The sequence below is a fragment of the Oncorhynchus mykiss genome, chromosome 1 (genome assembly GCF_013265735.2).
Source record: "Oncorhynchus mykiss isolate Arlee chromosome 1, USDA_OmykA_1.1, whole genome shotgun sequence".
NCBI lineage: Eukaryota > Metazoa > Chordata > Actinopteri > Salmoniformes > Salmonidae > Oncorhynchus > Oncorhynchus mykiss.
In genome coordinates this window covers 11793867-11804266 of record NC_048565.1, presented here as the reverse complement: position 1 = coordinate 11804266, position 10400 = coordinate 11793867, and the positions used below count along the sequence as shown (strand labels likewise).

Here is a 10400-nt window from a genome sequence, read left to right as displayed (position 1 = left end):
GAAAATAATAAAAATAAAGAAAAAACATTGAATGAGTAGATGTGTCCAATCTTTTGACTGGTACTGTATATAAAAAAAGATTTGATGAAAAATACATTTTGAACCCATACAAACACATTGAATAACAGATTCACTACATGGATCAACAGATTGTCCACCAAAAATATCAAAAGGAAGTTTGTTCTGAAGTGTCTGTCCTATATCTGAGAGATATAAGAAATATCAGGAAACATTTGTTATTTTTATTGTATTTAACCCCTTATTTTTTAAACTGAACAGTCTCCATATATACTGTACTTCCATTCATTTTTTCAAGATTGTTTTCTGAGGCCTGTGGGAGTCCTAGATCAAAACAACCGACATATATGTGTCCATGAGAGTCTCACCTTATTAGTGTGTAGCCCAAACTGTTGGGAAACTACAGACAGAAGTTGGCAGATCGGCTGTACCGACTTCAGAAGAATCCCAAGACGCTTGCGAGGGAGTGTTTGGGAGAGTGTTTGGGAGAGTCTCATCTTTCCATAGAGGGGTTCACTACAGACGATTTTGGGAGAAGACCGATTTTTGGGATGTCTCATATTCTGACAAACACCACTCTAGCTCTGTCACCTTTCACCGCAGATGCGGAAGTCCGACATCGGCTGATGCGATGGGTTGAGACGCATCCAACAGATATCTCTAGCTTAAACTGACAGATTTTTATGGTTATATTTTAATATTATGCTAATTAGATTTCTGGGGGAGCAGACTCTAGGAAGGTAATACATTTTATAGTTAAAAATCAAATCAAATCAAATTTTATTTGTCACATACACATGGTTAGCAGATGTTAATGCGAGTGTAGCGAAATGCTTGTGCTTCTAGTTCCGACAATGCAGTAATAACCAACAAGTAATCTAGCTAACAATTCCAAAACTACTACCTTGTAGACACAAGTGTAAGGGGATAAAGAATATGTACATAAAGATATATGAATGAGTGATGGTACAAAGCGGCATAGGCAAGATACAGTAGATGGTATTGAGTACAGTATATACATATGAGATGAGTATGTAAACAAAGTGGCATAGTTAAAGTGGCTAGTGATACATGTATTACATAAAGATGCAGTAGATGATATAGAGTACAGTATATACGTATACATATGAGATGAATAATGTAGGGTATGTAAACATTATATTAGGTAGCATTGTTTAAAGTGGCTAGTGATATATTTTACATCATTTCCCATCAATTCCCATTATTAAAGTGGCTGGAGTTGAGTCAGTGTGTTGGCAGCAGCCACTCAATGTTAGTGGTGGCTGTTTAACAGTCTGATGGCCTTGAGATAGAAGCTTTTTCAGTCTCTTTACTATAAAACCAATTAAAACAGTTTGTGAGCGCAAGGAGGTCTCATAAAATCAAATGCCCGTACAACTGATTCGTTCTAGCCAGGCCCTGGTTTGACAAAGGAACATTTGATTGTACCTGTAGTATTTTGGTAAGAAAGCTGCCAATGAAGAATGGTGCAACTGAGTGGTGGTGGAGGACACATGAGGCTAAATTCAAACAGACAGGAAACGGGAAGTAAACAACTTAACACACAATTATACACAACTGCAAGAGAGCTGGTTTAGGGCTTCATAGGCTATCTTGAATAATGCAGCATGTAAGCTTTCCGCCAACTTTCGGCAGGTAAATGAAGACATTGCCACCTTAACTTTCCTAAATGAATGATAGAAACTACCTAATACTTTATGAACCTGCTAGTTTATGAATATGTACATTCACCTCCCCAATGTGTGTTCTATGGGCTCACGCCTCTGTTCCTTCTTATCTCTGAAAGCAGAGGGTTCTCTATTCACGCCCCACGATAGCACACTAGAAGCTTGCTGTAGGACTTAGATAAGCTGATTAACAGGAGTAAACTACATAACGGTGTGTTTGCCTGACTCTCTCTATAACTGTCTTACTCGCCTCTGTCGATTATGAGCCTCAAGACGAGAGGAAATCATCAGGTATGGCTGTTTGCTTTTGTGTCAGACGTCACTTACATGAAAAAGTTGACTAGCCTGTACAGTATACCGTCATTGCTCTGCTTAGCATTTATCGTTTTGCTGCAGATATCACTTTAGAGATGTTTTTCTCTGTAAATCAGTAATATAAAGGTGAATATATCAAGTTATTTGCAATATCAAAAACAAAATCTTTCCATTAAATGTTTTATATATTTTCAGGAAAAATGACTAGAGGACACACCTTCATCTGTCTTCTGCCTTTACTGATTGGGTATTCATCTCAGTCCTGTCAGAAGGACTGTTCCAAAGAAAACCAGGATGTTTATGGATTGGACGTGACACAGATCCCAGTAAGTCTGAAAGCAGGTGTCACAGAGGTCTTCTTTGTGGACAGTAACATCACTGTCATCCCAAAGGGGGCCTTCGCCACCAACCCGAAGCTGGAAAAGGTAGCATTCATCAACACCCCCACCGTGTCCGTAGAGAAAGGTGCTTTCGAGGGATTGGTCAACCTCAAGCATATTGAGATCTCCAATACCCCACTAACATCCTTGTCTGTAGATGTCTTCCAAGACCTGCACAACCTGGAAGAACTTCTGCTGAAACACAACAAGATCCGTAGTCTGGAGAAAGGATTGTTTGATGGTCTTAAGAAACTGAGAGAACTCCAATTGCACATAAACAAGATTGACACGATTGAGGAGGGGACATTTGATGACCTAGAAAACCTTCGGACCCTCCATCTGGCCAAAAACGACCTCAGTTCTGTGTCCTCCGCCCTGTTCTCGAAGCTGCACAAACTGGAGGTACTGAGGCTCTATGAGAACCAACTTACCGCCATTCCTGACAATATATTAGAAAATCTATCCAATTTAAAGGAGATCGCTCTACAGAGTAACAACATCACTTCAATATCAGCCAATTTGTTCCCACATAAAGACAAATTAAACAAGATACTTTTGGACAATAACATGTTGACTGAATTGCCTCCAGAAATATTTGTGGGCTTTCCTCTGCTTAAAGCATTGACACTAAATGGAAATAAACTTGCAAGTCTACCTCCTGTCCTCTTTGGAGAGATGCCCAAACTGACTGAGTTGAGTCTCAGTCGAAACAGTCTTACCAGCATTCCTCAGGGAGTATTTAGTCCTCTTAAGAAACTCAGGAAGTTGGATCTGTCTAACAACCAATTGTTAACCGTGTCTGAAGAGTCTTTTGAGGGCCCTGAGAAGCTAACAGAACTCAATCTTCAATACAACCACATCAAATCATTGAAAGCAAACACCTTTGAAAAGCTGACATCACTAACCACCCTTAGACTGGCTCATAATATCCTGGGGACACTTCCAGAGGATGTATTTGACCCCTTACCAAAACTCAGCAAAGTCTATTTAAACAACAACACTTGGCATTGTGACTGCAGGTTGGTCCCCCTCTTCAATTGGATGAAGGCAAACCCTGGCAAGATCAAGTCTACGACTCCTGAGATCTGTAACCAGCCGGAGGATTTAAAGGGACAAGAAATCATGTCTCTCAAAGAGGACCAGCTCATATGTCCTGTATCTCCTCTGACCACCATCCCTTCACTCACCACAACCACCACCTTAGCCCCTACCACAACCACCACTTTAGCCCCTACCACAACCACCACCTTAGCCCCTACCACAACCACCACCATAGCCCCTACCACCACCACCACCTTAGCCCCTACCACAACCACCACCATAGCCCCTACCACAACCACCACCTTAGCCCCTACCACAACCACCACCTTAGCCCCTACCACAACCACCACTTTAGCCCCTACCACAACCACCACCTTAGCCCCTACCACAACCACCACTTTAGCCCCTACCACAACCACCACCTTAGCCCCTACCACAACCACCACCATAGCCCCTACCACCACCACCACCTTAGCCCCTACCACAACCACCACCATAGCCCCTACCACAACCACCACCATAGCCCCTACCACAACCACCACCATAGCCCCTACCACAACCACCACTTTAGCCCCTACCACAACCACCACCTTAGCCCCTACCACAACCACCACTTTAGCCCCTACCACAACCACCACCTTAGCCCCTACCACAACCACCACTTTAGCCACTACCACAACCACCACCTTAGACCCTACCACAACCACCACCTTAGACCCTACCACAACCACCACCTTAGCCCCTACCACAACCACCACCTTAGCCCCTACCACAACCACCACCTTAGCCACCACCTTAGCCCCTACCACAACCACCACCTTAGCCCCTACCACAACCACCACTTTAGCCCCTACCACAACCACCACTTTAGCCCCTACCACAACCACCACCTTAGCCCCTACCACAACCACCACCTTAGCCCCTACCACAACCACCACTTTAGCCCCTACCACAACCACCACCTTAGCCCCTACCACAACTACAACCACCTTAGCCACACCCACAACCACAACCACTGTCTCAACCCCAATACCCACCACCACACTTTTTACCACTATCCCAACAACCACCATCACAAGAACCACCCTGAGAGATTCAACAGATCCACTGACCACGCCAAGGATCTTCAGCTGTCCCAACATAGCACCTTCTCGTCGCCCGTCCCCCTCCTACTACACCCGCCAGGCCTGGAGCAAGACCTCGCAGTGCAGGGCCCAGATGATATCCTACACAGCCATGCTGGTGGTGGAGATAGGCTGCACCCTGGTGCTGGCTAAGTTCACCCTGTCTCTGTACAGCTTGCTCCAGCGCAGGGAGAGGCTGTACACACGGGTCAACCTGACTCACTTTTCCTACAGGAAGGAGATCACGCTGAGGCCAGTCAAGGTGACAGAGACTGTGGGTCTGTGATTAGAGGGGGGGGGGGGGGGGGGTTCACATGATTGTGCACATCACAAAGCCCTAGTGATGGGGTAAGGCGGAAGAAAATAGGGAATGTTAGTCATCTTTTCTGAAAATTAAATAAACACAAAAATATGAATCAATCAAATGTATCTATGAAGCCGTTTTTACATCAGCCGATGTCTTTGGGGTGCAACAGCCTAGGAGTAGTCCAATACAGTAACACGTTACAGTACAGTAACACAGTAACACAATACAGTAACACAGTAACACAATACAGTAACACGTTACAGTACAGTAACACAATACAGTAACACAGCAACACAATACAGTAAAACGTTACAGTACAGTAACACAGTAACACAATACAGTAACACAGCAACACAATACAGTAACACAGTAACACAATACAGTAACACAGCAACACAATACAGTAACACAGCAACACAATACAGTAACACAGCAACACAATACAGTAACACAGCAACACAATACAGTAACGCAGCAACACAATACAGTAAAACGTTACAGTACAGTAACACAGTAGTCCAACACAGTAACACAATACAGTCTTGCCCATTCACCCTCTGAATGACATACATACACAATCCACGTCTCAATTGTCTCAAGTCTTAAAACTCCTTCTTTAACCTGTCTCCTCCCCTTCATCATGTTGTGTATTGTATACTCAGTGTATATCACTCTTTACATCATATGCTATAACATGATAATAATAGTTTAATTTGTACATAGTTGAAGATACTATTCTTTATTTTCAAAACTAAATAAATGTTGTTCCTGTAAGCACCAGTCATGGTAGAAGGCTCTCTCTGCATTGTCTACTGATGACAAAATATATATATATATAAAAAATGTACTCCTAAAGAAAGAGACCTGCCTCTGGCTTGAAACAAAGGCTGTGTGTCCGTGTATGCCGATGATTCAACCACATGCTCATCAGCAGCCACAGCTAATAAAGTCACTGAAACCCTTAACGAAGAGTTGCAGTCTGTTTTGGAATGGGTGGCCAGTAATAAACTGTTCCTGAACATCTCTAAAACTAAGAGCATTGTATTTGGTACAAATCATTCCTTAAGTTCTAGACCTCAGCTGAATCTGGTAATGAATGGTGTGGCTGTTGAACAAGTTGAGGAGACTACATTTCTTGGTGTTACCTGAGATTGTAAACTGTCAAAACATATATATTCAATGGTTGTAAAGATGGGGAGAGGTCTGTCCGTAATAAAAATGAAAGCACTGTTTTTTTTACACAGTCCACAAAGCAAGTCCTGCAGGCTCTAGTTTTATCTTATCTTGATTTTTGTTCAGTCATATGGTCAAGTGCTGCCAAGAAAGACCTAGTTGAGCTGCAGCTGGCCCAGAACAGAGCGGCACGTCTGGCTCTTCATTGTAATCAGAGGGCTAATATTAATACAAATATGAATATTAATTAGATACTATGAATAATACTATTAATACAGTCTCTCTTGGCTAAGAGTTGAGGAGACTGACTGCATCACTTCTTGTTTTTACAAGAAACATTAATGTGTTGGAAATTCCAAATTGTTTGCACACAACACTGACACACACACTTACCCCACCAGACATGCCACCAGGGGTCTTTTCACAGTCAACAGGTCCAGAACAAATTCAAGGAAAAGTACAGTATTATACAGAGCCATGATTGCATGGACCTCCTTTCCATCTCATATAGAACAAGTGAACAGCAAACCAGCACAACGCCTCTCCCCCATGTGACCTACTTGTTGTGTGTATGTACTGACATGTGACCTACTTGTTGTGTGTATGTACTGACATGTAACCTATTTGTTGTGTGTATGTACTGACATGTAACCTACTTGTTGTGTGTATGCACTGACATGTAACCTATTTGTTGTGTGTATGTACTGACATGTAACCTACTTGTTGTGTGTATGTACTGACATGTAACCTATTTGTTGTGTGTATGTACTGACATGTAACCTATTTGTTGTGTGTATGTACTGACATGTAACCTACTTGTTGTGTGTATGTACTGACATGTGACCTACTTGTTGTGTGTATGTACTGACATGTGACCTACTTGTTGTGTGTATGTACTGACATGTAACCTATTTGTTGTGTGTATGTACTGACATGTAACCTACTTGTTGTGTGTATGTACTGACATGTATGTGTAACTGATAGACACACACACACACACACTTCATGTCAATGTTTTTAAATGTATGTAAATTGTAAAGTGTTCTGTAATGTCCTTTTCGTTATGTGTCGGACCCCAGTAAGCCTAGCTGTTGCCAATGACGTCGGCTAATGGGGATCCTAATGAATGTAATCAAATCAAAGGGAACTTTAGGGGGTCCATTCAATCACATTGGATGCAGTCTATCACAGTGATAGACTTGGTTTTGGTTTTGTCACCAATGCCCCGTATACTACCCACCACTGCGACCTGTACGCTCTCATTGGCTGGCCCTCGCTTCATACACATCGCCAAACCCACTGGCTCCAGGTCATCTACAAGACCCTGTTAGGTAAAGTCCTTCCTTATCTCACCTCGCTGGTCACCATAGCAGCACCAACCTGTGGCACGCGCTCCAGCAGGTATATCTCTCTGGTCACCCCCAAAACCAATTCTTACTTTGGCCGCCTCTCCTTCCAGTTCTCTGCTGCCAATGACTGGAACGAACTGCAAAAATCTCTGAAACTGGAAACACTTATCCCCCTCACTAGCTTTAAGCACCAGCTGTCAGAGCAGCTCACAGATTACTGCACCTGTACATAGCCCATCTATAATTTAGCCCAAACAACTACCTCTCCCCCTACTGTATTTATTTATTTATTTTGCTCCTTTGAACCCCCATTATTATCTCTACTTTGCACATTCTTCCACTGCAAATCTACCATTCCAGTGTTTTATTTATTTATTTCTTTTAAATGTTTTTTTTTTTACTTGCTATATTGTACACTGCTAAAAAAAATAAAGGGAACACTTAAACAACACAATGTAACTCCAAGTCAATCACACTGTCCACTTGGGAAGCAAAACTGATTGACAATAAATCACACTGTCCACTTAGGAAGCAACACTGATTGACAATAAATTTCACATGCTGTTGTGCAGATGGAATAGACAACAGGTGGAAATTATAGGCAATTAGCAAGACACCCCCAATAAATGAGTGGTTCTGCAGGTGATAACCACAGACCACTTCTCAGTTCCTATGCTTCCTGGCTGATGTTTTGGTCACTTTTGAATGCTGCCGGTGCTTTCACTCTAGTGGTAGCATGAGACGGAGTCTACAACACACACAAGTGGCTCAGGTAGTGCAGCTCATCCAGGATGGCACATCAATGCGAGCTGTGGCAAGAAGGTTTGCTGTGTCTGTCAGCGTAGTGTCCAGAGCATGGAGGCGCTACCAGGAGACAGGCCAGTACATCAGGAGACGTGGAGGAGGCCGTAGGAGGGCAACAACCCAGCAGCAGGACCGCTAACCTCCGCCTTTTTGCAAGGAGGAGCAGGAGGAGCACTGCCAGAGCCCTGCAAAATGACCTCCAGCAGGCCACAAATGTGCATGTGTCTGCTCAAACGGTCAGAAACAGACTCCATGAGGGTGGTATGAGGGCCCGACGTCCACAGGTGGGGGTTGTGCGTACAGCCCAACACCGTGCAGGACGTTTGGCATTTGCCAGAGAACACCAAGATTGGCAAATTCGCCACTGGCGCCCTGTGCTCTTCACAGATGAAAGCAGGTTCACACTGAGCACATGTGACAGACGTGACAGAGTCTGGATATGCCGTGGAGAACGTTCTGCTGCCTGCAACATCCTCCAGCATGACCGGTTTGGCGGTGGGTCAGTCATGGTGTGGGGTGGCATTTCTTTGGGGGGCCGCACATCCCTCCATGTGCTCGCCAGAGGTAGCCTGACTGCCATTAGTTACCGAGATGAGATCCTCAGACCCCTTGTGAGACCATATGCTGGTGCCTCATGTGCTAGACTTCATGTGGCTGGAGTGTGTCAGCAGTTCCTGCAAGAGGAAGGCATTGATGCTATGGACTGGCCCGCCCGTTCCCCAGACCTGAATCCAATTGAGAACATCTGGGACATCATGTCTCGCTCCATCCACCAACGCCACGTTGCACCACAGACTGTCCTGGAGTTGGCGGATGCTTTAGTCCAGGTCTGGGAGGAGATCCCTCAGGAGACCATCCGTCACCTCATCAGGAGCATGCCCAGGCATTGTAGGGAGGTCATACAGGCACGTGGAGGCCACACACACTACTGAGCCTCATTTTGACTTGTTTTAAGGACATTACATCAAAGTTGGATAAGCCTATAGTGTGGTTTTCCACTTTAATTTTGAGTGTGACTCCAAATCCAGACCTCCATGGGTTGATAAATTTGATTTCCATTGATCATTTTTCTGTGATTTTGTTGTCAGCACATTCAACTATGTAAAGAAAAAAGTATTTAATAAGAATATTTCATTCATTCAGATCTAGGATGTTATTTTAGTGTTCCCTTTATTTTTTTGAGCAGTGTATTTACTTCGCCACCATGGTCTTTTTTGCCTTTACCTCCCTTATCTCACCTTATTTGCTCACATTGTATATGGACATGTTTATACTGTATTATTGACTGTATGTTTGTTTTACTCCATGTGTAACTCTGTGTTGTTGTACCTGTCGAACTGCTTTGCTTTATCTTGGCCAGGTCGCAATTGTAAATGAGAACTTGTTCTTAACTTGCCTACCTGGTTAAATAAAGGTGAAATAAATAAATAAACATCCGCTTTAGCCGATATCCGCATAGCTCCACTTTCTCATTCTGAACTTGAGTGAGTGGGTGGGACAGTTGTGGCTTCGTGATCAATAGCTCCAGTAACACCTCCGACAAAAATCATCAGCTACGCTGGTGTTGTCTATCGCCGGTTAGCTCTGGATCTGATTGAATCGAGGCCACGATGGAGTACTTGGACTGTTGCTTTATACTGCATTTCCAAACTAACAAGCCTTTTACATAACAAATTAATCTGTATCGGCTTCCTGCTGATTCTAGAACTGGTCACAGGGGCACAGCTGCCATCCACATGACACATCTGTAGCATGTTACTCACTACCTTCATCCTCTAGCTCAGCGTTTCTCAAACTCAGTCATGTGGGACCCCAGGGGGTGCACGATTTTGTATTTTGCCCCTAGCACTACACAGCTGATTCAAATAATCAACCAATCTTCAAACTTTGATTATTTGAATCAGGTGTGTAGTGCTAGGGATAAAACTAAAACGTGCCCCCCTTACGGCCCCCAGGACTTAGTTTGGGAAACGCTGCTTTAGCTATAACCCTTCCCTAGGTAACACTGCCAGATCAGCTTTTCCCAACCTTCTTCTGTGGGTCCCCCACAGACATTTCACATGTTTGTATTAACCCTTAACTGGCACACCTGATTCAATTAGTCAATAGCTTGATGATTAGTTGACTAATTAAATCAGGTGTGCCAGTTTAGGGACAAAACTTGAGGGAGGCTTGAGGAGAGGGGTTTTGTATATCTGTAA

At 43.6% G+C, this 10400-nt stretch overlaps 1 protein-coding gene across 1 annotated transcript; it reads left to right on the top strand.

The window, feature by feature from the left end:
- The first annotated feature begins 1869 nt into the window (after nucleotides 1-1869).
- LOC110524396 (leucine-rich repeat-containing protein 15) lies at nucleotides 1870-4852 on the top strand. The gene is made up of 3 exons (XM_036989305.1): nucleotides 1870-1997; nucleotides 2217-3695; nucleotides 4587-4852. Exons 2-3 carry the CDS (start codon nucleotides 2222-2224, stop codon nucleotides 4850-4852), a joined length of 1740 nt encoding a protein of 579 aa, XP_036845200.1. The 5' UTR covers nucleotides 1870-1997; nucleotides 2217-2221.
- Nucleotides 4853-10400: the final 5548 nt, after the last annotated feature.